Source organism: Oxyura jamaicensis, chromosome 1 (genome assembly GCF_011077185.1).
Source record: "Oxyura jamaicensis isolate SHBP4307 breed ruddy duck chromosome 1, BPBGC_Ojam_1.0, whole genome shotgun sequence".
Taxonomy (NCBI): domain Eukaryota; kingdom Metazoa; phylum Chordata; class Aves; order Anseriformes; family Anatidae; genus Oxyura; species Oxyura jamaicensis.
This window is the reverse complement of record NC_048893.1, coordinates 43461190-43486032: the sequence shown is the minus strand read 5'-3', so window position 1 is coordinate 43486032 and position 24843 is coordinate 43461190. Positions and strand designations below refer to the sequence as shown.

At 46.6% G+C, this 24843-nt stretch overlaps 1 protein-coding gene and 1 long non-coding RNA gene across 2 annotated transcripts; both read left to right on the top strand.

The window, feature by feature from the left end:
• The first annotated feature begins 2233 nt into the window (after positions 1-2233).
• Positions 2234-10791, top strand: DDX47 (DEAD-box helicase 47). Its single transcript, XM_035336136.1, has 12 exons — positions 2234-2338; positions 2882-2975; positions 4256-4444; positions 4944-5015; positions 5534-5652; positions 6165-6236; positions 6364-6480; positions 6632-6778; positions 7093-7230; positions 8603-8673; positions 9204-9333; positions 9421-10791. The coding sequence occupies exons 1-12, from the start codon at positions 2249-2251 to the stop codon at positions 9541-9543; spliced, it is 1362 nt and encodes a 453-aa protein (XP_035192027.1). The 5' UTR covers positions 2234-2248; the 3' UTR covers positions 9544-10791.
• A 6839-nt stretch (positions 10792-17630) lies between these two features.
• On the top strand, positions 17631-23762 carry LOC118172332. The gene is made up of 3 exons (XR_004753649.1): positions 17631-17641; positions 19850-19852; positions 23581-23762. It is a non-coding gene; the product is annotated as an uncharacterized LOC118172332 (long non-coding RNA).
• Positions 23763-24843: the final 1081 nt, after the last annotated feature.

Sequence of the window (24843 nt, the reverse complement as noted above, 5' to 3'; positions counted from 1 at the left end):
CCCCCCCAGCAGAGGAATGCCGCAGCCCCGCGGTGCCGGGGAGCCCCCGGGTCCATGCCCCCCTCTCCCACCGCTGCCTGGGCTGATGCTGCTGGTGGGGAGGTGCTGGTGCAGGCTTGGCCAGACCCAGCCTGCCCTAAAGGGGTCCCCCGGAGGGCAGGGTCCAAGGGGCCGTGCTGGCATCGCCCGTGAGCGCCGCAGGACTCACTCGCAGAGGATGACTCCATCCTTCAGCCCCTTCTGGAAATCAGGCTCAATCTGCTGCCTGGTGATACTCTCAGTCCACGCGTGTAGCTCTGCCTCCTGTGGGTCGTACTTCTGGGTGAGCTGGCGGGGCAGCAGGGGCTGGTCAGGCACATCCCCGCATGCACCCCAGACCCCACCAGGAACAGCTCCCCAGCACCACCTCCCGAGCCCAGCCCCGGCCGCGTCCCTGGGAAGTGGCTGTGACACCGGCAGCACGAGGCCAGTCCCCAGCTGCCTCTCAGCCACCACAGTGCCGAGGTGAGGTTTGTACAGCCCCGGGATATTTGATCAGCTGCAATTTCCTGGTGTGCAGGAAACCCAGGTTCAGCAGCACAGAAACCGCTGAGGAGGGGAGGGAGCAGAGCAAGAGCAGCACCCGGCTCTGGGCCCTGCAGGGTGGGCATGGTGTGCCTGGGGACCAAGAGCCAGCTGGGGGGCAAAGCCATCGCAGGGGAGAGCATCTCCCCTCCAGCAGCAGCTGCCCAAATTCCCATCCAGCAGCTGCGCTCAGTCTGCATGCACAATCTGGGGGGGAGATCATGGCCAGGCCGCCCCCAGCCCCATCCCTGGCACAGGAGAAGGGACAGAGGTGGCACAACATGGTGCTGCCATCAGGCATGGCCGCTTCCAGCATGAGCCTGCAGAGCCTCGCAGGCAGGAAGGGCAGGAAGGAGAAGGCAACATGGAGAGAGGCTGAAAGCCCCAAGCACCTTCACTGCCTGAGAGGAGCCAGCACAGCCCTCCTGTGCCAAACCAGTGCCCAGGGTCTGCCACGAGGCTCGCCTGTCCCCTTTGTGTGGGGCTCGACAGTGGCAGGGATGCTCAGCATGTGTACCCACAGGACCCATGCCTGCTCCATCGTCACCCCTGGCGTGGCAGAAGACCCCAAGCCGCTCACAAGACTCCACCAGACACCTCGCCACGTATAGGCAGGACTGAGGGGGACCCCGAACTCTGCAGACTCTGGTCAAACTTCACCCATGCCTCAATTTCCCTTCTTGCAGCCCTGGGGATGCCCTCCCCCTACACAGGGAGCAGCTGGGGGGGATGACACAATCCTCCCCTGGCAGCCTCCAGCTCTCACCTCCGCACTGGGGCTGGGTCCCAGGGGTCCCAGGCATGGACGCGGTGCTGCCCTGTGGGGAGACACCGGCCGTGCCTGAGGGCTGCAGCCCCAAAGGGAAAGCTGGACGCGGCCGAGGTGCAGGAATGGTCCGGACACCATGGCTATGCCCACGGCATCATGCGAGCACCGGCTGGCGGAACCCCTCTTCCCAGGCAGCCGAGCTCCCGGCACGGCGGCGCCGATTCCCTTCCACCTCCCTGCGCGCGGGGCTCTCAGCGGAGGCGGCAGGGGAGCCTCGCAGCAGTCTCGCAGCGGGACCAGCCCAAGAGCAGACCCCACCGTGGCCCAGGCTGCGAGGGCTCGCGTGGCCGGGAGGGTGCCGCTGGTTCGGCTGCTTCGCGGGGTGCTGTCAGCCTCCAGCAGGCGCACCGGGGCACTTCGGCTGGCTCCAGGTTTGCTGAATCAAGCTGAAGCGCCCGGGAGCAGGCACCGGCGAGGCTCCGGCACGTGTCCACCAGCCCCGTGCGGAGCACAGCCCGCCCCCCCCGTCCCCCGCGGCTCACCCGGCTCTTGACCTCGGCGGAGCGCCCGTAGGACGGGCCCTTGTTGACCTGGGAGCTGCTCATGGCGCGGCGGAGCGGGCACCGGAGCGGGGCAGGGGGCTCGGGCCCGCCCCCCGCTAATCAGCCAAAATCACTAATTTTCGGCCGGGGCCGAAATGCCCAAAGAAGGACAGGAGCGGCCGGGCCGCGGGGGGGGGGGGGTCCCGCGCAGCCCGACACCGAGCCCCGGGGGTCCCGGAGGTCCCCAGAGCTGCGGGGGCCGCCGAGACACGGGCGCGTCCCCGCCCCGCCCCGCGGCACAAGTCCCACAGCCGCCCTGGGCGGACTACAGCTCCCAGCGTGCTGCGGGCCGCGCGAGGGGGGGCGGCCCACAATGGCGGCGGGAGAGGCGCGGGGGAGCCCGGCCGAGCAGGAGGAGGCGGCGGAGGCACCGGAGGCGGCGGCGCGGAGCTTCAAGGAGCTGGTGAGGGGCGGCCGGAGCCGCTGCCGCTCCCTGCCCCGGCCCGAGGAGCGCCCCGGGCCCGGCGGAGCCGCCGGTGCTGGGGGAGGACACGTGCGTGGCGGCCCGGCCCGGCCCGGCCCGGCCCTGCCCGCTGTGGGGCTGTTGCTGTCCCGGGCTCTGCCTCCCGGCCGCTTGCCCCTCTTCCAGTTGCAGCAACTTGCCTCGGAGTTTTCCTTTTTTCTGTCCTAATACCATCCCCCCGCGGAGGAAGGAAGGCAGCTGTCTGTGTGTGGAAAGCTGCTTGCATAAACTAGGGGGGAATGACTAGTCTCTTACTGATGGCAGTCGCTTTTAGTGGGTTTGGGAAGATCTGGGGTGGTACTGGTGGAAGCGAGCATCTCCGTGAGCAACCCTCCCTTCTGTGTAGGTGACTTAAGGGCCTGATGGGATTTGGCCGTGTTAGAGAGAAGCTTGGCTCTGTTGCAGTATGTATGCAAGTCAGTGACTTAGTTTAGAACTCCCTAATGGTGGTTGTTTCCTGTTCTTCTTTTCACTAATGTTCAGGGAGTGACAGATGTCCTGTGTGAAGCTTGTGACCAGTTAGGATGGAAGGTACCAACAAAGATTCAAGTTGAGGCTATTCCTGTGGCTCTGCAAGGTGAGTAGCATGCTTCTCTGATCCCAGTTGTGGGTATGGATGCCTCAGGAGCTCTGAGGGAGTTAACTTTGCTGAGTGAGTATTGGCAGGGCTGAAAGCATTCTAATTTCATCATGGAAGACTTCTGTATAAAAGTAATCTCAGTGGTCATTCTTATGACCTTTCCTGGTGGAGCTTGAAATGTTAATTTCCCCTGTGGCACTGCCTGTTATTTCGAACTTTCAGATTAGTGTGTGGGTTCTTATGTGTTCGCTACTGTTGGATAGTTCTGGCACTCCATGTTAAATATAATGGTTTTCAGTTATGAGCTGCTAGTCACCCTTGCCCATGGTCTTTCTGAAGTACTCAGAGATACTCTGGATGCTTCTGATAGACTTAGGACTGTGCATCTTCTGTTAGAGATCTACACTGTGCGTCTGAAATTGGAGATACCTTGACTGATTGCATTGTGTAACCTGCTTTGTAGTGAGCAGACAATTCCTTGAATTAGAGTTCTGGAGTGAGAAGTAATGAAGCCACCATGACTTTCTATAATCATCCTGGAATGCTGGAAAATACATTATTAAATTCGGGAAATATTCTTGCCTCTGGAATATTTCTTATTAGAAAAGACTCTGTCATGAATTCACAACAGCAGTTTAATGTAGTGACACTGGTTTAAAAATGGAAATAAACTTAGTGTCTGCTCTGTCCTGGTACTTAACTATTGTCATACTCTTTTAATGCACATACAATATTTTCTTCAAAAAACAAAAATAAGATTGCATTCCTGAGTTTTCTCTTTAAAGTCTGTTGGCAACATGTTCTTCTCAGCTGTTGGAATTTAGGAAGTTAGAATGGATCCTGCTGAAGAATTCTACTCTGTTGCATATATTGTTTTTTTTTTTTTTTTTTTTTTTTTTTTTGTGTAGAGGACTTGCTGTTTTAATCCTTGCTGTCTGCAAGCAGGTTTAGATTACTGTTTTAATCTATGGAACAAAATACATTGTGGTTTGTGAGATGTATGAAAACTTACATATTGGCCGAAATTTAACTGAAGAACGAAAGGAATCAGGACTGTAATTATTGCTGTTGTACATATGAAGTTAAAGTCTTAAAATTCTGTAGACATGTTCTGAAGTTCTTTATTTTCCTTCACCCTTTGTGTATCTTTTCTTTTTTTTTTCTTTGTGGAGTTATTGCGGAGGCTGTTCTTTTTATCCTTAGGGAATTCTTGTGCTTTTTGCACAGTTCCTTGAGGGCCTCTTTCTTCAGTATAGATTTTTGCTTCTTGCTTGTAGGCAGAGATATAATTGGACTGGCAGAAACTGGCTCAGGTAAAACAGGAGCTTTTGCTCTGCCAATTCTTCAAGCACTGCTGGAGGCACCTCAACGATTATTTGCTCTTGTCCTCACACCAACAAGGGAGCTGGCCTTCCAAATCTCAGAGCAGTTTGAAGCTCTTGGATCTTCCATTGGTGTACACAGTGGTAAGTAGCCTTGCCTAGAAGACAGACATACCAGTTGTGGGAAAGAAACTGCTTGTGACGGTGCGGTCTTCCATTATGGAACACTCTGCAGTTCTTCTGCAGATAATATTCCCAATAATAAGTTTGTGTTCAGTTAAATTGCATAGAGATCTGCTCTGTAGCACGTTGTAATTTAATCTTTTCTTCAAACTGTTATTTTTTTGTGAATGTTTTTGGAATTCCAAGACTCTGCATCTGAGTTAGGCTGCAAGAAATAGATTCTGTCTGTAGGTCTTGAACTGTGAAAAAATGTTTGAGGCTGGTAAGGGCTTCAGTATATAGCTTAAGAGGCCTGGGAAGGTCAGGTGTGCAGAAATAGAGTGAATTCTCATAAAGAAAACAAACTTTTCATTTGTCTAGTGCTGTTGTGGGTGGCACGGAGTGGTAGGAAACACATTAAGGTTCGAAAGGTTGGCTGTTGCTAAACTGAAAGACTGACACTATTCTGTTTGTCCTGCAGCGGTTATTGTGGGTGGAATTGACACGATGTCTCAATCTCTGGCTTTAGCCAAGAAGCCACATATTATAATTGGTAAGTCAATGGGCAGGAGGTACTGGGTATGAATATGATCAAATTGCAGTCATCCAAAGAAAGAGTTGACACGAGCTTTTGTGTATTTGAAGAAGTGAAAGTACATCCTTCATTTGATTTAATCCTGAGAACTGAGTTCCAGCTTATGTTTGTAGAGTAGGCATCAGTAACCTTGCTGCTATGAACTCATTCCAAAGCATGCCTCTTAGATTGCCTTTGCCTTGGCTCTTTGTTCTCCTGACATATTCAAAACCCTGGTCTTGTTCTTCTCAGTACATCTGATACGCAGTCAGTTTTGTTTTGCTTTTTGAGGGGCTGGGTGCGGTGCTCTTCAGAGAGTCTGACTCCATTAGTCTTATTTCAAAACACTTCAAGGATAACCTCTGAAAGAGTGCTTCCCACAAAGCAATCTGCCTTCTCTTCAGTGAAGAATTCCGTTTCTGTAACAGATGATGTACCTCTTTTGATCTTTTCCTTTGCTTTCATTCTTAACTTGTTCTCTCTGATTCTCTGGGTAGCAACCCCTGGGCGTCTAGTTGATCACCTGGAGAACACAAAGGGCTTCAACTTACGAGCTCTGAAATTCTTAGTGATGGATGAAGCTGACCGGATCCTTAACATGGATTTTGAGACAGAGGTAGGAATGTGCTAAAGGAAGATTTTTTGGAACGCCACAGGAGAGTCCCTTTAAATTGCTTCATGCAGTCATGTAGTAAATGTTTCAGTGAGTCGTTCTGTAGAAGTTAATAGCAAATAGTAGTGAAGATCTGATAATTGTATGGAAGCCTGTGGTAAGAGCTGAACTTTGCAGCAGAGTTCTGCAGAGTACTAGGAGGCATTTTGTCTATGAAGTCTACTGATTTCTCTGGAATGCCTGACGTGTTCTACAGTAACACATGGGGCAATCACATACACCTTCCTGCAGGAATATTGCTTGCTATTTGCACTGCTGTTTGACTTCTAGAGCGCACACTGCATGACTATCAAAGTTTCAGCCCAAAACTTCCCCTGAGAAGAAGGGAAATATATTCCTAGTGTGAGCTGAAGTTGCATGCAGGGCAGAACTCCTCACTTGATGGTTATATTTGGAGGGGGTTTATAGCTTGATTGCTGTTGCATACAGCATTTCTTTCTTTCATCTTTCTACAGGTAGATAAGATACTGAAAGTGATTCCCCGAGACAGGAAGACGTTCCTGTTTTCTGCCACTATGACCAAGCAGGTGAGAGCAGAGTACTCTGCTTTAATTATCCTTCCATCAGGCTACACTGTCTAGGCTGCCTGGTACATGTCCAGGCTTCTGGCAAAGTCTCTGTCCATGTGGTATTAACTTACTTTAATCTTCCAAGGTTCAAAAACTCCAGCGTGCTGCTCTGAAGAATCCTGTTAAATGCGCTGTTTCTTCCAAATATCAGACTGTTGAAAAGCTACAGCAGTACTACATTTTCATCCCATCCAAATTCAAGGTAATACACCTTATCTTCTTTTTTCTGTATCTTGTCTTGTTGTTCCCACATCTGCAAAATATTTTGTCATTTTCTCTGGCTTATACTGAACTTACTCTTTAATGTAGCATATGTGACTATCTTTTTTTCCCCCCTCCATTTTTCCTTACAGGACAGCTACTTGGTTCATATCTTGAATGAACTAGCTGGAAATTCTTTCATGATATTCTGTAGTACATGTAACAATACTCAGAGGACTGCTCTGCTGCTCCGCAACCTGGGGTTCACTGCCATTCCTCTCCATGGGCAGATGAGTCAGGTATGGGCATATCTCACAGAACGGAATAGACAGGAGACATGTCACTTGGGAAATGGGCTGTACCATGATGAGTCACAGCTACCTCGCAGAAGGAGTATTTCACAACTAGTGGACTGGACTGAGCCCTAGAAGCTAGTCTAATGTGAATGCTGCCCCTGATTTCTGTAATAGATCAAAAAGCAATTAGAGAAGTGAGGTTTCTATTTTTTGGGGTGGTTTCTCCTCCAGTTCTTCTCTAACAGTATTTCAACAAGAGCATATTAACTAGAGTGAACATTATTCTCTCATTACCGTTTTGTTTTCCTTTCTTCCAGAACAAACGATTGGGCTCCCTAAACAAGTTCAAGGCAAAGGCACGTTCTATTCTGCTGGCTACTGATGTTGCAAGCAGAGGTCTGGATATCCCACATGTAGATGTGGTGATAAACTTTGATATTCCTACACACTCTAAGGTAAGTTAGTCTGTGTGCCAACTGAGCATTTTCTGACACTGCGAGGCATAGTGTTGCGTGTTGAAGCTAGACAAAGAGACAACCTGTGTTCTGCTGACTGGATGCGTAGTTCACACTTGTGTTAACGAAAAGTTGTTCAGCCTCTGTGATTGAGTTGATATCTATTATTTGGTTGGGTGTTCCAATCTCGGTTATAGAACTGATCCTATAAGTTAAGAAAAGTGAGGAATGTTCTGTCTTCACATTTCTGCTTAGAGTATGTGTTTTGTTGTATTGCATCAAACAGATTACAGACTTTGGAAATACTTTTACCATATTACAAGTTTCAGGAAGGCATCTCTGTTCCTGTGATACAGGTTTTGCCTTTGCATTTTAAACTGTTGAAAAGGGAAAAAAAATCTCCCACTCCAGTGTTCTTTGAGGATTTACTTGATCAAGAAAGATGTCTTTATGTTCTACTTTCATATCACAAAATTATAGCAAACTGGAAAAAAAAAAGTGAGTTACTAAGTTTGTTCCTTATAGAAAGCATAGTATTATCTTAGGGATGTGATTGTTCACTAGCCCAGTTTCAGAAAGCACGCTAACATGCAGTTTTTCTGTCATTTCCTGTAATGATCAAAAGTACTATACACTGCAAACAGAAGAAAGTATGGTTCATTTTTGAAGACATTGCTTTTGCCATTGTAAAAGGACAAAAGTTAAAGTTGAGGGTCCAGGCACACAAACGACATTGTTAACTTCTTGTGCACCTCCTTCTCAGCTCACCATGTCACAGAACACGTCCTTTGATTTCTCATGTTACAGCAACATCCACAGATACTGCTTGGAGGATAGTGTTTTAACTTCAGTAATGCAGTATAAAACCTGGAAAATGGCCCAGAGCTGTATAAACTGAAGGTGCTAGATAGAAGCTTCCAAATTTTTCTCATCCATCCTCCCGTTCACTGTGTTTGCCAAATGTAAATCTACTTGCTAGAGAGTTTGTATGGAAGACAGATGATGTAGAGCACTAGATGCTGAGAATGAAAATGGAGGCATTGGCTCGCTTTTATTTTAAATATTAGCTTTCCAAGGAAGTGATAGTTCCATTAACATGTCATGTGGCACAACTTCTGTTCTGTAGTCTTGAATAATCAGAAGTTATCTTTTCTTTTAAAAAGAAAAAAGAAATATTAAAAATGCTTCCACAAGCCACGCCTTATCAAACCCTAATGCTGCACACAGTTTGAATATATAATCCTGGCCCTATTTTCTCCTCTGTCCTAAAGAAACAATCATACAGTCTGATTTTTCCCCAGTTTCGTTTCTGTGCTCAGCATGTATTTTTTTTGGTGTGATAATTGCTTATCAAGAAAACTTCTTCTTTCAGGATTACATTCATCGTGTTGGGAGAACAGCTCGAGCTGGGAGGTCTGGAAAATCTATCACCTTTGTCACACAGTAAGTGTTAAAACATAGCAGACTTATTCTTCCTAGTTGTCTTTTAGAGTAGAATACATCTGACCTGATTGTGGTTGAGAAGAAAATACTGTATTTCATTCTGAGGCACCAGCTGGATTTATTTAGCTAAAGGAGAGAGCGTTCAAAGCCCAGGGGGGTGGGGAAGAGAAAGCTGCTTCTAGAATTTATCCTGTATCTATGTAAATACCAGAACTAATTGTTAATAACTTCACTGTGTAATATATGTACATTTTTATAATATAAGCAGGTTTAAGTGTGTTGTTGTTGTGTTTTCTTTTTTTCTTTTAAATGCTGAAGTATTCCTCTAAGCAAAGTCTTTGCCAAATACTTCTGAGGTAAATCAGTGAAGGATAGCATCGTTTGGATGCGTTTAAGAGTTGCTTGTGAGAGTTGTGAGTTGCAGCACGAGCCAACTGTATGTATTGGGAGGAATTAAGGGGCAGTGTCTGTGGGTAGAGACAGCTGAAGGAGTCCCAGCTGGGCTGATTCAGGGTAATATCTTTTCTCAGGTATGATGTAGAGCTGTTTCAACGCATTGAACACCTGATTGGCAAGAAGCTGCCAGCATTTCCCATGCAAGAGGAGGAAGTTATGATGCTGACAGAACGTGTAGCTGAGGCCCAGAGATTTGCTCGAATGGTAGGTGGCAACGTTTTGTTGTACTTGTTGTAGTCTGAATTTCCTTGTCCAACATAACTTCTGATCGATTTCTTGATCACCTTGCAGGAGCTGCGGGAGCAGGGAGAGAAGAAGCGATCTCGGAATGGTGATGATGATGACACAGAAGAAGCTCTTGGTGTCAGGAAAAAGGTGGCAGGTGGGAAAAAGAAGAAACGGAAAGCTTTCTAGCTCAGTGTGTGGACAAACTTTTACTTTCTTCTTTATGGCTACATGAGCTTGGCAAAAACGACCTTCAGCATCCATCTCCAGTGGATTTTTTTTCAGGACTGCTTAACATTTAATTGGGTAGTCCAGATGTAAAATACCTTCCTCTTTTCTGCTTTCAAGTTACAGACTGAGCTTGGTCCGTTGTGGTACCGTGGGGTCAATCTTCCTTCCAGAGACACCAGATTATCTCCTCATGGTGTGGAAGCAGATGTGGTTTGGCCCCAAAGAGGTCCAGGGTGGTGCAACTTTCCTTTTGTTGCAGCCTATGTCTCACAACCCAAACTCACTGAGTACATCTGGAGTCAAATAGGTCTGTCGGAAGAAGAAAGAGTTGAAAAAGTTAAAGTAACTGAGTTTCCACAGCACAGTTGTGATGATTTTACCTTGGAGAAGGGACATGTGACATGGACAAATCTAAATATAGCTTAATTTTAAAGCTAACTGGTTTTCCGTGTTTTGTCACTGACCTGTTATGCTCGTTTTGAGTATCAGCTGTGCCAGAAGGTTTTCCTCTTAGGTCATTCTTATTAACGATTCATATGTGACACAAATACTTTAAATGTGTCAGCTGAAGAGTGGACCAACAGAAACAGAGCCAGTTTTGGCTGGGTTGGGCTATTTACTGCCTGGAATTCAATCCAGAATATGTGAAGATTGGCAAGATCAAGGATTGTTTTGTTTTGTTCTGTGGCTGATTCCTGTAGTACTTACAAACTAACACAAGAGGGTGGTATGTACATAGAAAAGCAACCAACTTGCTGGATGGTGGAGATAATTTTTTTGCCCTATTTATTTCTGTGGCAGTTTTCTTTGTCTTGTATGGAGAACAGCATTATATAAATAGACTCTTGTGAAAATGGAAAAAATGTACTTTTCATATCAGACTTTAAGGTTAGTGCTAGCTCCAACTGGCAATAAACATATTTGTACTGGCGACTCTTTGGTGGTCAGAGAAGGGTGAGAAGCTCATTTGTGATCATTCAATACAAAAACGTAGTGTCCATTAGAACCACCCAAAAACTGGGCATTCTGCTCCATGAAAAGCAAAAAAATTCTTCTCTAAGAGGTAAATAGAAAGCAGAAACTACGGCAGTAATTAAAACCAGAAGGATGGTTACTTTCATAGTGGCAACATAAATCTAATATACACATGTATGCTAGTCAGAATGCCCCAAACAAAAGTATAAAAGCAACACATTTTACAAAACATGAATGCTAATCAAGCTGTGTTTTGTAATAAGGGCAATGCGTCTTCTTTAAGTTAATTCTCTTTATCTTCATGAGGAACATACTTTTTGTTATTGAGAAGAGTGTCTGAGTCCCAACTTTGTCCTTTTTTATAATAATTAACTCAAATCTTCCAAATATTTGTCTTCAAGTATGATTCTAAAGCAATCTAGGATTAGTGCAGAACTCAGATATGTTGACTGCTGAAAGCATTCTTCTAAAGCAGGAAGAGAATGTGCATATTCTGTGGACTTCGCAGCAGGGAGGCATAAACAGAAGCACAGTAACAACGTTAATTCTACAGGGTCCTTTGGTAGGCACCCCCTTGGGTAAGAGGAAACAGCCCCAGAATGCACCAGAGATGGAAGAATAAAAATGCGTGAGCATATGGGTGGAGATGCAAATGCTTGTTCCCTACGGATCAATGGAGCTCTTCTGACTGCTCTTCTGGTCTGTCGGGTGCTTGAATTTATGATTCATAAAATGGATGGGGTTCAACCTGTTATCAGCAAATTAAGATTATGTGAAGATTGTATTATGCTAAATGAAGATTCCCTAAGTCTCTGGTCTCTTGAAAACCCAGGAGTGCTATCTCAGTTATGTAACTTGGGTGGCACACAGAGCCAGTCCTGAACCAAGCTCACAAAGTGATGCGAAGGGCAGTTTTATCCCCAGAGGATATGGGGCAGGATCATTTCCTTCCAGAAGCTTCACGAGGCTTTCCTAACAAGTTTTAGAGACTCCAGCAATCTCTGCTCTTCCTTGTGTGGAAGGCTGTATTAGTGGTGGGGAGATCTGTCTTGCCCCTAGCGGCAAGAATAGTGCAGAAGAGTAGTAGGATAATGTTTGTAAAAGGGTGCTGAGCCTCCTTGAGAGGAGTGACGCCTAGACAGCTGGACACCTCCCTTTGGTTGGAATGATAAGCTGTAGAAACACTGGGCACTAGAAAAGCAAAGGTCTGCCCACATCCATGTTCTCACTGGTGCCTCACCTGCCACAGGTATGTGCATTCAATTTCAACTAAAAATACTTCAGCTGGTCGGAGTGGCAGGAAATAGTTTCTTACTGTGACTGTGCCACGAGGGATAGGTTGGAGGGTGTTTATACAACCCAAGTGGAATAGGGAGTGTCTGAAGATGAATTTGGTCAGAACAATATACAGCCAGACTAAAGCAACATCTGTGGCTGATCTAATGAAATGTGAGGGGAAAAGAATGGAGCGAGACCTGTCTCTCCCTGGATAAAAGAAAATACCAGCATTGATTTGTGTACTAACCAATGCGGGTGTGTTTGTTCAGTTACGAGGACCCTTGAGGGGCAATTCCGAAGCATACTTCTACAAAAGCCTCTCAAGTCCCGGCTCATCAGGGAGTTGAGGTGTAGGATTAACCGTAGAGAAATCAAGCAGGATCAGGCTAGCACAACCTGCCAATTTTTGTAGTTGAAACTCAAATGAAGTTTCAACAAAAGCTGTTCTCAAAAGCTGTTTTCTGCACTCCCCAAAGGTGAAATAATGAGAGTTATGCACTTGTAATAAATATTTTCATGCCTTATAGTTTTGATTCCTAATGCTGCACAGATGTTTACCTCAAGCAGTAAAGAATGGGAATATACTGTCTCTCATTTTAATATTACAGCACTAGCAGAGGCAGGACAGTCTTTCGGAGGGGAGGAGTAAAACACTGTTGTCAGGGTTGAAAGCAGGGTTGTGTGCAGGCCTAGTACTAAGAAACCAAAATTTGGGTTTGTTTTATTGTTACGCCACATAAATAATATGAGGATAGCTGCAAAAAGGTAGCATGGTTCCCTGCAACCCTACCATGATCCAGAGCTGTGTTAACTGACCTGTCTGAAATGGATTTGGCTGTATCAGTTCCGCAGGGCAGTGCCCTCTGCCCAGGGGCTGCACGACCAGAGATAGGCAGGAAAGCACAGCTGGGAACCAGTGTAGGAAATCCCAGGGATTTTTATTCCGTGGTGGCAGCCTAAGTCTGCTTAAAGTAGTCATAGGACTGAAGCTGGATATATCAGCTCAGTTTGAAGGTTATGTGAGGAACGCAGCCTGGTCCAAAGACCAGACAACCTTTCAGTCAGGCCCCAAGACCAGAGGTGACAGTGGTGACGTTCCAGTAACACCATTTGTTTGTGCTGTGAAGAGCTTCAGGTTATGTGGGAACTGAGTAAGAAGTGATTGGGAATCTGGAGGGGCTTAGTTATGAAGCAGGTTTGAAATTAGTAAACATTCACAGGTTAGCCAAGCACTGAAGAATGAAAATATCCAACATACTTAAAAGCTCTTGGAAGTACTTGAAAAGGAATGGAATTGATTACATGACCTGTGAAAGACACAGGCATGTACCAAGCATTTTGATCTTGTGTAAATGTGGTTTGCCTGCAGTGGCATGCAAGGACTTTCTGTGAACACTCAAGTGAGCAATTACTTTTTGTAAATGTTGCAGCGCAAACAAATGCTGTAAAAATACAGTTTTGGTGCCAGAAGTCGTAGTCATAGTCATTCTGAATTCTTATGGGTTCTTGCCTAAGTACTTACTAGTTGATCTGGGGGAAAAAAACTCACACTATGTAAACTCAGAGAATCAGAATATGAGTTTGACATAGAAGCCCAAGCTTTGGGTTAGCCCCTGAGCTTTGAGAAGGGGAAAATAAGAAAACTTTCTTAGTCCTTAGATTTACTTTTTTTCTCATGGTCAAGCTATGAAAGCTCCTTCTGAGTAACTATTTGACAGGGAGAGCAGAGGATGTTTTTTTCTCTGGCACCTGGGAAATGAGAATGGTCTCACTGTCTGGCCATGGGATGGATACAGCCATGCTACCAGAGCTGTACCTCTTCCTGAGAACCCTCTAGATGTGGAGATGCGCTGATGACAATAGCGCTTTTTGTTTCTGAAGCCCCCTGGGACATGGGTTTATGCTTTCCTGCCTATTACAGGCAAGTGCACATCATGTTTCATGGGAGGGTATATGTTGGACTGTGTCAAGGTCATGCCTAGTTGTGCAATTGGAGACAGCAGTCTTCAACTGTTGACATTGTTGATCCTTGGGGAGGGGTGGGTGCCCTTGGAGCTCGTTCAGTAGTTTTGGGGGAAGAGTCTGTAAACATGAAGCTGTGCTGATTAGAGGCTGATGCAGGATAATTCTATGTGCCCACAAGGAAGAGAGCGCACAGCAAAGACTTTACCTTTGCCTTCCCTGCTGGAGGATCATCATAATTGCAGAGATGTACATGCTGCTTCATTGCTTTTCTATAATAAATTCTAGGGGTAGGACTTTGTCAGAAGTTTCTGTGTTTCATTATGCATTTGGCTTGGTGTTTCTGTGAAGGTTCCTGAGGATGGAAGATGCAATGCGGGCTTCCTATGTGAAAAGGGGAAAATGCTTTGTCTTCCATTCAAATCCTAGCAAAGGCAGAAAAAGAACCCTGTTGCCATGCCTCTCACAGAATCTATTTCTTCTGGCCAACACTTCTTCCCTTTTATATATTCTTCTTAAGAAAGATAGCTAGTCATCACATTTCCCGTTTGGACTGATCTAAATCCCCTGTATCCTCTTTAAGATTTTTCACCCATAAACATGTCTCTGTGTAAAGAAAAGCAAATAGCAAAACTTGCTCAGCAAGTCTTCCATGTGAGTTAGAGAGAGGGTTGCATGATAACTTTGAATTGCTTCAGTTATGTTGGCTTTCCAGAAGGAAATGATTCTTGTGTGTTTGTTTTTTTTTTTTTGTGTGTGTGTGTGTTCTTCTGATCCATCCCATTAAGGGCTTATGGATGGAATCTGTTGGCTTTAACATTGAAAATGGTATTTTGCATAATGAAAGTTGGCGTCATAAAAATAACTTCTGTGGAGTAGAAAGTAACTTCTGTGGAGTAGCAATGGAAGGAGAGTGCAATATCCATGGAGCAAGCCTTGCAGATGAAGCGTGGAGAGATGTTTGGTTTTATTTAATGCAACAAAAAGTAAGGAATGATAAATTTGCTACTAGTGACTGATTTCCTGTTCCTTCTGTTCATGTGCATACATGCAGGTGTGTTAAACCTTTATCTTGGTGCATGCCAGAGGCTCTATGTGGTTGTTAAGGACTAGTCATCTCCAAACACAATCAACAATATAAAGCAGACACCCTAATAAATCCCTTTGGCAGAGCCTAGACAGAATCAGTTTTCTTTTCTTGCAATTGCAGGTCTCAAAAAGGCTCTTACAGATTCTGCAGAATTTCTATGAGCAATTTTCCACTAGATAGACTTGTCATGTATGCATATCTTAGTCTAAGGCTCTCTGCACCCTTTGACGAGGATTGCTTTAGTATTGACCAGGAATCTTGGAGTTACTTTTCCAATTTTTAAGAAAAGTTTAGGTGAAAATGCAAGCTTTTAAAAATGCAGAGTATTGGCTCTACTGTCCAAAATGGATAGTACACTAACTGTTTATAAATGATCTGTGGAAGAAATGTCAGCAGTAATTTGCTAGCCTATTGGCACTAAGATCACATGTAGAGGGAGCTTCCCTTCTGCCTGCTTGGTGGTCTTGCTCCAGTCAAGCTTCCTATTTTTAGTCAGGTTTGTTAGAGAACCCTTGTGAGGCACTGCACTGCTAGCTGATCAAGGGAAGAGGTTGTCCCACTCTGCACTGCACTGGTGCAGCCTCAACTCGAGTGCAATTTTGCACACCACAGTATAAGAAGGCCATAAAACTATTAGCGTGCCCAAAGGAGGGCTATGAAGACAGTAAAGGGTCTAGAGGGCAAGACGTGTGAGGAATGACTGAGGTCCCTTGGTTTGCTCAGCCCAGAGCAGAGCAGGCTGAGGGGAGGCCTCATGGCGGCCTGCAGCTCCCTCACGAGGGGAGCGGAGGGGCAGGCGCTGAGCTCTGCTCTCTGGGGACAGCGACAGGACCCGAGGGAACGGCATGGAGCTGGGACAGGGGAGGGTCAGGCTGGGGGTGAGGGAAAGGTTCTGCACCCAGAGGGTGGTCGGGCACTGGGGCAGGCTCCCCAGGGAAGTGGTCACGGCACCGAGCCTGACGGAGTTTAAGAAGCATTTGGACAACGCTCTCAGAACACATGGTCTGATTTTGGGGTGGTCCTGTGCGGAGCCAGGAGTTAGATGATGCTTGTGGGTACCTTCCAACTCAGGATATTCTGTAATTCTGTTTCCTCCATACAGCAAAGGAGGTTCTTGTTTTGGGGGTTGTTTAAAGCCCCAAAAGGGGTTTTAAACAACCTTTGACAAAGCAGAGATCTGAAGCCAACCATGGCTAGGTGACGTTGCCTTGAAGCAATCTGTCTCCCAGGATCTGGACACTCGTTTCACTGACCTCCACAATGACATGACAAATGTGTCATCTTCTGCCTGCTTTGCTGAAGCAAGGTAACTCTGCACCAGATGCCATGTTGAGCCTTAAAATTAATCTTTGGATTGAAGGAAACAGCCTGTGAAATTGTGCACGGCCCCAGGTCCACCTTCAGCTCAGAAGTGTTTTCTGTGACTGAAGTGGGCAACGGGCTGGGCCCTGAGCTGGAAGACGGGACTGCCCCCTCTGAGCAGGTTAGCCTGCCTGCTCGGCACCTCAGCAAAATCTCATTGCCCAGATGAGCAGAAAGAGGCAAGCTCTGATTTTCTTTATTGTCTGCAGGATTGCATCACTACCCAGTCCTCTCCCATCATCTGGTAAGATAAAGCTGAACAAGGGACTCCACTGACCTTTGGAAGCATTTGGTGACTGCAATCCTGGGGCAGTGCCAGCTGCAGGGGAACAGAACTGGGAGACACTCTGCCAGCGTGGAGTAATCTCTCTGCGTGGCCTAGGGTAGGGAAGCCCCTCTGCCCCTGAGTCCCTGGTTGCTGCCTCCATTCCTGCCTTCAGGCCTCTTTGCATGGACTGATTATTTCTGAAGAGTCAGCCGAGGTCTCCATTCGTGTAATTAACCAGCACCCAAAGGCAGATGGCTCAAGCCTGCTGAACCCTGCTGCTATCTCCCCTGAGCAGGGTTTCCTTGTGCTCAGCATGCCCCAGAAGCATGCCCTATTAAGTTTCCATTATTTGGTGCATTTTGGGGACCTCCCATCTCCTCGCCCTCTTTACCCATTCTTACACGTCTGAATTCCTGCCTTCACCAAGACAGTCTTCATGCGTGCATACCCCTTTCTAAAGTAGCTCCTGCACTCTTCCCTGCTCACCTTGCCCATCTGAGCAGCCTGCAAGCAGGTCCCTAAGCTGTCCCAGAGGTGGTTCTCTGCTTTGCTGCTCACATCTCACCATGATGTGGTCCTGCAGGCTGTTCTCCATGGCAATGGGCAGGTGCCTGCCTGGCCCTTTTGCCTCCAGCTGTGCCTGCCTTGTGTTTTCCAGGGCAGGGGGAGATGTAAACTGCCTCAGCAATTCCTGTGTGGCTCTCCCTGTATTGATGGCATTTTAGGAAACATTTGCGCTTTGAAGCCTCTTGCTAGAGGAAACTACTACAGCCCTGTGCAGGTGGAGGTCCCTCCATTGCACAACTGCAGGACTGTCTTATCTAGTCAGGGACAGACTGGGGTCTGTGTTCACAGATGCTCTAGAAGATGCAAAGCAATGAGATAAATGAAACAAGGCAATGGAGACCCTGCTGGGCCTGCAGGGCCGGTCTCTCATTGCTTGATAATGTAGGACTGCTTGTTAGGAAGTGGTGGTTAATTTGTATTCAGCAACTTGTATTAGTCTTAAATCTGTTTGGTGAATAAAGAGAAGGATGGTTAGATAGGAGGCAAACCTATCAAATTTTTCTGCTGTCATGGAAGATCAGGATACATCCTAACCAGTAACGCTCAACAGCCCTGTTTCTCTGGTTCAAAATAATAAATGAGGGGTTAGGAAAATCAGACTTCAATTGGCTGGCAGAGGTTTTAACCATGTGTACATCTAGATTAACCACTTTGGAGATTGGGGATTAACTGTTATGTAACAGCAAACATTTTTTTTAATTAGAAACAGGATGGCAACAGATGCCGTGTTTGCTAAAGAAGCCAGACTGTCATGTAATACATACAGAATGCATGTTTTGTTTGGCAGGATCACACATGGATTGTCACTTTCCTTTGCCTTTACCTCTAGTAAAAACACTCTGCTGGTCAGACAGGTGAATCATTGTAGGTTGGACTAAGTTCTTAGTTGGGTTGTCAGGTAAGAGCTGAAGCTGGTTTAGTGCTGTTCCAGTTCAACACAGCTTCAGATTCACTATTTGAGTTCAGTTCTGGTTCAAGAAAACCTAACTGTAAACTGGCTGATCAGGTTGAGGCTGGCTCCTTAGAGCTGGAAAGGCTATTTAGTGCTATGAAAGCCTAGCATGAGAAGTCATAGGGCTGGCGATGAAGATACCCGTTGACCCAATCCAGAATAACATCCAGACTCTTATCCCATGTAATGTAAGATCTCATAGTAACTTCTACCCCTGCATACATCATGGCCTTGTAACTTGGTAAAACCCTTGGGATCAGCAATAATGTTGCTCATATCCATAGCATATGTGGAATTCCTTCATTCCATTACAGCATAGACTTTTTTTCAAGAATATATCTTAGCTTATCCCACATGCGATATGATGTGTCATGTGCCAAACAGAAGGTCAGAGCCAAAATGTGTAGCAATTCATTTAGCCTTCTAAGAATGTAATCACAAAGGCAATGATTTTTCCGTGTGATTACATGAACCTCCCTGCAGGTCCCCAAGATGGGTTATTACTTGCTCCCTGAAATGTGGCAGCACTGTCTGATGCCCAACAGTGGCTAGTGGGGTGAGGTCTTATATGTGGCCAGGGATTCCTGGAAAAGCACTTCACAGCCTTTTCAGGAGAGCTGCTTCTACACCAGTCAGTTTTTTTCCATTGCTACAAACAAATGTCTGTTATAGCAGTTTGTTAATAATGAACAAGGAAGAGATCATCAGGCAATGCAACAACTGTGGAAGAGGAGCCAAACCTGCTGGGGGGAGATTGAAGCTTTCCTTTGCCATGGGAAAGCAAAGACATGCACACACCAAGAGCAGTCTCATCTCTCTGATGCATTGCTGGATTGCTGATATCATTAGCTGAAGCTGTGTTTGCATTTTTAAAGAGGTTAATTGGCAACTAAACCTTCATTAAACACTTCCCTGGGGCATGGCTGTCACTGGGGGTGTGCGTAACTTTGTTTACGAAGCAAAGCATCCCAGGGCTTCTGGGTCTGGAGAGCAGCAGGGAGCCTAGAGGCTCCAGAGGGAGAGTTTGCTGGCCCATCCCTCCTAGAGGAAGGGTGAGAGTGAGCGATGGGAGAGGAGTTTAGCAGGGCCAGCACAAGTTTCTAGTTGAAATTTAACAGCATAACACTCTTCTAACCCAGCATTGTTTGTTGTTCCAATCCATGTACACACAGCAAGTTTGCAATGTCTTTTGTGACCACCAAGCAAGAGAAGAGGAAGGCACCTGGCTTGATTGTAGGCAGCCCCACAATCTTATCTTAAATGAAAGCTTGAGGTGAATCAGAGAATCAATCCCAGCAGCAGAAGAGGAGATGCTTCAAGTCCTGCCAGCTGGTCTGAATCACCAGTGGAAATTTCCATTTGAACTTTCAATGGAAGGATGGCTTTTTGGTTAAAGGGGTGAGAAAGAGCGTGTGTGTTCATTCTCTCTGTGTGTGACTCCATGTGTAAGGCTGCATATGCTGAGTTATTTTTCCTTTGCATTTGTTGGATAGCTTAAAATAGTAAGAGTGGGGAATTTTATGTGTAGACTGCACTTTCCAGTCAGCTCTCCCCTTGAGATCTCCACTCTTTATTATGATAGAATTAAAGGGAAAATAACAAAATGGATTACATTACGGCCTCAGTTTCAGTTCTCAAGAACTTAATCTCTCTGGCTAGGATTCAAATCTATGGCCTTTAAGTGCTCCATCTTACAAAGTGCAGACACTGAACTGAATAGTATTTAAAGAGAGTAGAGTTTCCATATCCAACTTCAGAAAGCAAGGGAAGAGGTCCTGTCACAATGGAGCATGGGAAGAACATCCTGCAGTGAGTTTTTAGGGGAAAACATTTTCAGTGGTGCTAATGGCTTGCAATTGTCCTTTCTCTCTTAGCCTGTCTGGATCCTGCCTTCACCAGCAGTACCCCTGCTCCTTGCAAATCCTACGTTTTAATCTAGTTTTAATACCTATTGCAACAGCAGAGGCAGGGGAGACACAGGTGGTGTGGGACTGGGTGCGGCCAGGCTGCTACGTGTGCATGCCTGCGAGCAGGAATGTGTGTTCGTGTGCGCTTAAATGCCCACCAAGATCAGCTAGAAGCTGCAATGAGAGGCATCATCTTACAGAAGCAAGCGGCTGGGGCTGGAATGCTCTCAGGCTGCTTAGGCACACCCATTTAAATTTCTGCCTCAGTTAAACAGATACAATAGGGCACTGTTTCCTCCTCCTTTTCCCCAAGTGCAGCTATTTGAATGTGTATCATTATGTCATAGATTTCAATGCTGTTTAACCACTAGATGCAGCAGGCATGCATGAAATGAGTATTGCTGTGGCTCTTAGTGAGCTTAATGTCACAGGTGATACTGGGAGGTTGGAGGTCTCAAGAATGTTTCTTGCACAAAAACAGCCCTCTGCAGAGCCTCTTATCCGAGCCACAGCTATCAGATGAGATCAGCCTCAAACTCCAGGGCAGAAAGTGTGTCTTGGAAAATCTATTGCCAACAGCCACCTGTGTAAAGAGATGGGCTGAGCATCTCTCAGTGAGCGTCTCAGCCAGCCACCTCAACCCCCAGCAAGGAGTGAAAAAGGAAAGCTACCCAAACCCCAGTGGGCAAGGAATACCAAAGGGAACCCTGCTGGGGGCCAGGCAAGGGTACCCAGACAACAAGGACTGGCACAAATGCGAGCAAAAGCCAGTTCCTCCTGGTGTGCTTGCAGATAATTTCTCTGCCAGGCTTCAACAGTTAAAGATGCAGCCAGACATCCCCTCCTTCCTAAATCGTTGGTCCAGCCTTGGGATCATCCTTTCTGGAAGAGAGAAAATGTGGGTTCTTCTGATTCAAATTTGGCTTGTCTTGCTTTCCAGGGGTGTCAGGCAACATCCCCACCGGTTGGTATGCTTTTGGATCCCCTGTTTCCTGAAAGTTGCGCGCTCCTCCCCAGATATGTGTCTACATACGTGACCCACCAGTGCAACTTTCTGCTTCAGGAACACACAGCATCAGCACAGAAGTGGATGATGTTAATGCCAAAAAGGACTGGAACCCTATTAGCTCCCCAGGTGGTGGGTACAGGAAATCTCCAGAAAACTACATCTGAAGGAATGACTTGGTTGTCATCAACAAAGCACTTATCAGCATATACTTGAAAGTCCAAAAGGAGTTGCTAAATCTATTTTTCATTGAACTTGCTCACAGCCTTCAAGGGCACCAGTCTCGTTTCATGAGAAGGCTCTTCATAGCCAAAGTGATCCCAGCCACAGATTCTCGTAGTTGCTTTCCACTTCTTTCTTCTTGTTTTTGCTCAGGCTTCTGCACTTACGGTGTATGAAAAATAATGTGACATGGGCAAGGAACAAGTCTCAGGCATAAAGTCAGGACAGTTTTAGTGGGTGCTTCAGGAGCCAGCCCCTGGGTTTCCAGGTACAAGGGTGGCCATACCTGGGTTTGCATAAGGAAGCAATCCTGTTTGCAGCAAAAAACCTACTCATTTAATGAAGGAAGCTTCTGAGAGAAGGAAGTGGCAACCAACGCTTCCAGGAGAAGTAGCACACCAGTGTTACATACTGGAAATGTTTATTTTGTTAGTGAAACTGAAAATAGTAAGCAGCACACGTGCAGTTTGGAAGAGCTGATGGCTGCAGAGACAAGTAACAGCTCTGAAGGACACTACTATGAGTTTCTTTTTCATTTTTTTTTTAGAAAACATTCACTTCCTGGCATCATGTATTTCATTTACAAGCAAAAAGCACTTGACTCTTAGGTAGGGTTTTTGGTAATCTTTAGATACATGCTTTCTGAGCCAGAGCAGAGGGACTTCAGGGATGGGATCCCCAGAACAAAGTCCAGTGTTATGTGCAGGTGGCACCCAGAAATGACAGCCCCTGCCCTTGTCTTCACCCCTGACTAAGGCAGAGTGCTCCGAGCTGGCTGCCTGGGCTAGAGATCTGTCACCTCTGGGCTAGTCCCCTGCCCCATGACTATTTCCAAGGGTGTTGTAATGTTTGTATCTGATCTGATTTAAGACCGCAGGAAATGGAAGGGGCAGGACAGGGTGGAGGCTGCTGCAATGTTAGCTCAGTATGAAGGAGATAAGTGCTGGCAGGGGGAGTTTTCAAGGAGAAAGTCTGCTCTTATGTTGTCAACATACTGCACAGGTAGCTAAGCAGAAGGAATGACACAAACATATTCACAACTCAGCAAACAGCACTGACCAAAAATACACGTAATTTGGACTCATTCCAGAGCACCAGGCACTGTCTCTCCTATGTGTCTAATTGCTTTATTACTTGGTTTTATAGAAGTTACAAACTCACTCCCTGAACCTCCTAGGCATGCTCTCTCCTCCAGACCTGGCTCTGATGAGAGGGGCTGCAGTGCTCTGCCCTTGGCAGATGGCTCCATGGTGAAGCTGGTGGAGCAGGGTTGGCCCCAGGCTCCAGGTCACGGATGGCAGCACCAAGCATTGACACTTCAGGACCAGAGAAGGAGAAAAGAGTAGAGCCAACACAGAGGGATAACCCAGCTGCTGCTCCCTCCCATTCACCAGCAGCCAGCTTGGCTTTCCAGGGCCATGCTATGGCCAAAGCAAACTGATTTGCTACCAACAGTCTCCCAGTCCAAGGGACCTGCCAACAACACAATTTTTTTTGCTACTGTCTTGTGTTGCAATGATTTTGAAGGCTTGGTATGCAATTCAGCTGACAAGTATAAAGATCTATATCTGAATTAATTACCTTACATCTTATCTCACTTTCTCTCTGATGGAGGGAAAAGAGTACTTCTTAGGTGTGATTTGGTTCATCCAAAGCGGGTCAACTGAAACTCCACTGGAAGTGTTTCTTTTTCTTCACCAGCTGCAGTGGCAATCTGGACAACAGGCTCGCATGAAGGTGTCTACTCTGTAGACACCTGGGATTCAATTCAGCTGACTACACACCGCTGCCATCTGAGATCCCCTGGGTTATCCAGTGTCAGCAGATGCTCCAGAAGGGTAGCTTCCCATAGGTCTTGTGTCCCATATGCCAGCCCTGTGCTGGTGACTCAGTTACTCTACAGTACCTTGACATATTTGCCAGGATTGATGCGCCAGAATGAAGCCCATATGGTGAACATCTACACCCAGGTGCCTACATATAAGCTGGACATCTCAGCTCTGAAATAGTTGGTGGAATGTCAGTACTCAGTGGAAAAATGTGCTCTTACTAAGGTGTTTAGAGATGCCTTAGGATATCCAAAACATCTGCACAGAGCTGTCAGATCTGATACAGAAGGTATGGGAAACACATGTGCTCCTGGAGCAGTCACTGGATATATATATACCCTGTGGCATCTCAAATGAGTTCTGGGACACCCAGCTCACTATTAGGTAATAACCCATAAAAATCTAAATTTAGGTGCCTCTATCTGCAAGCTGCATCCCATCCCTAAAGTGAGGTGACAGTCACCTCACCTTTCCGGTGTGACCATCATGCCATTTGCAAGCTCTCATGTGGACCAGTGACACTTCTCCACCCTCCTCAGCACATCATGAGGGCCGTGGGCCACCACTTCTCACTCAGACTCCTTGGTCACTTGGGATGTTTTATAAAAATCCAGCCCTATGTATTAGTTAGTATCTTGAAAGTACAGAGTGTGTTTGATGACTGACTCACAAGGATTTCTCAGGCATTCTGGAAAATGTCAGTGTTAATCTTCTTATCTTTTCTTCATTTTTCCCCACAAACCTGATACAATTTGACATACTGACTTCCATGGGGTTTTGTGTGTCTGTGTAAATGTAGCAAAGTAGCTGACAATCCATAATGCGCTCTGACAAGATGCAAATTGGCTGGCGAGTGACCGGTGACCTTTGAAAGCTTCCAGGGATTTCTTCCTAGACCAGCTGGGTCCCACTGAGCCAGAGCTAACCTCCTCTCCATCACCCCCTTCTTTCCTCCTCTCATTTTTCACAGCTGCCTCCTTCTTGGCTGGCCCACTGCGCCTGGGACCTACTTTCAAGTTAAGATTAATTTTATATAAAGAAACCCAGTATGCTCTTTAAGAAGCCTCAGCTTTTTCCGTTGAAATGAAAGCAGGAAGGCCACGAGGAGCAGCCCACCCCACAGCGGCTGCCCCGAGCAGTGCTGTTCACTCCAGGAGCCAGGCGTCCCTGCAGTCCTCCGTCTGCTTTTAGGGAGCGTGCAAAAGAGGACTCAGAAAAACACATTTGTACATGGCTTGTGACTATCTCCTTGTGCAACATTCAAATGAAATAAACCAGGGGCTCCAGACTAAGAGGCGAGGTAGCCACTGGTAGCCAGACCTCGGCACAGGCATTTGCAGCCACTCCCACAGTGCTGGGAAGGATCACGTCCTTCATGGGGTGGGAGGGATTTTCCAGACTTAGGGGCTTGGTGTGGATAGGCCCAAATGTCATTTCTTTAATCAGAATAATAAAATACTCCCAGTGAGTAACTTTTGAAGCAATAGATGAAGTCACGAACCCATTGAAGATACCCCCCCACGGCTCTGAATGGATTTGTGCTGATAGGTGTGTCAGGCCAGAGGCACAATGTGGAGCAAGGGGGAATTTGTCATTGCCTTCACCATTTGGGCCAGCACCTTGGACAACATGACTCAGTGCCTGCGAGCAGGCAGAGCTGTGCTGCCGGAGAGCAGGGCTGGGCAGAGGAAGGCCCCAGAAAAGGCAAGCTGCCCTTGGGAAGCAGCAAATGGCTCTCTGGCACCTGTGGAAGCAATGAGAGGAGAGACAGCAGGACGTGTCCCCACGCATGGGTGCTGGTCCCAGCATGAGCCCAGGGAAACTGTCTCTGGAGCCAGGC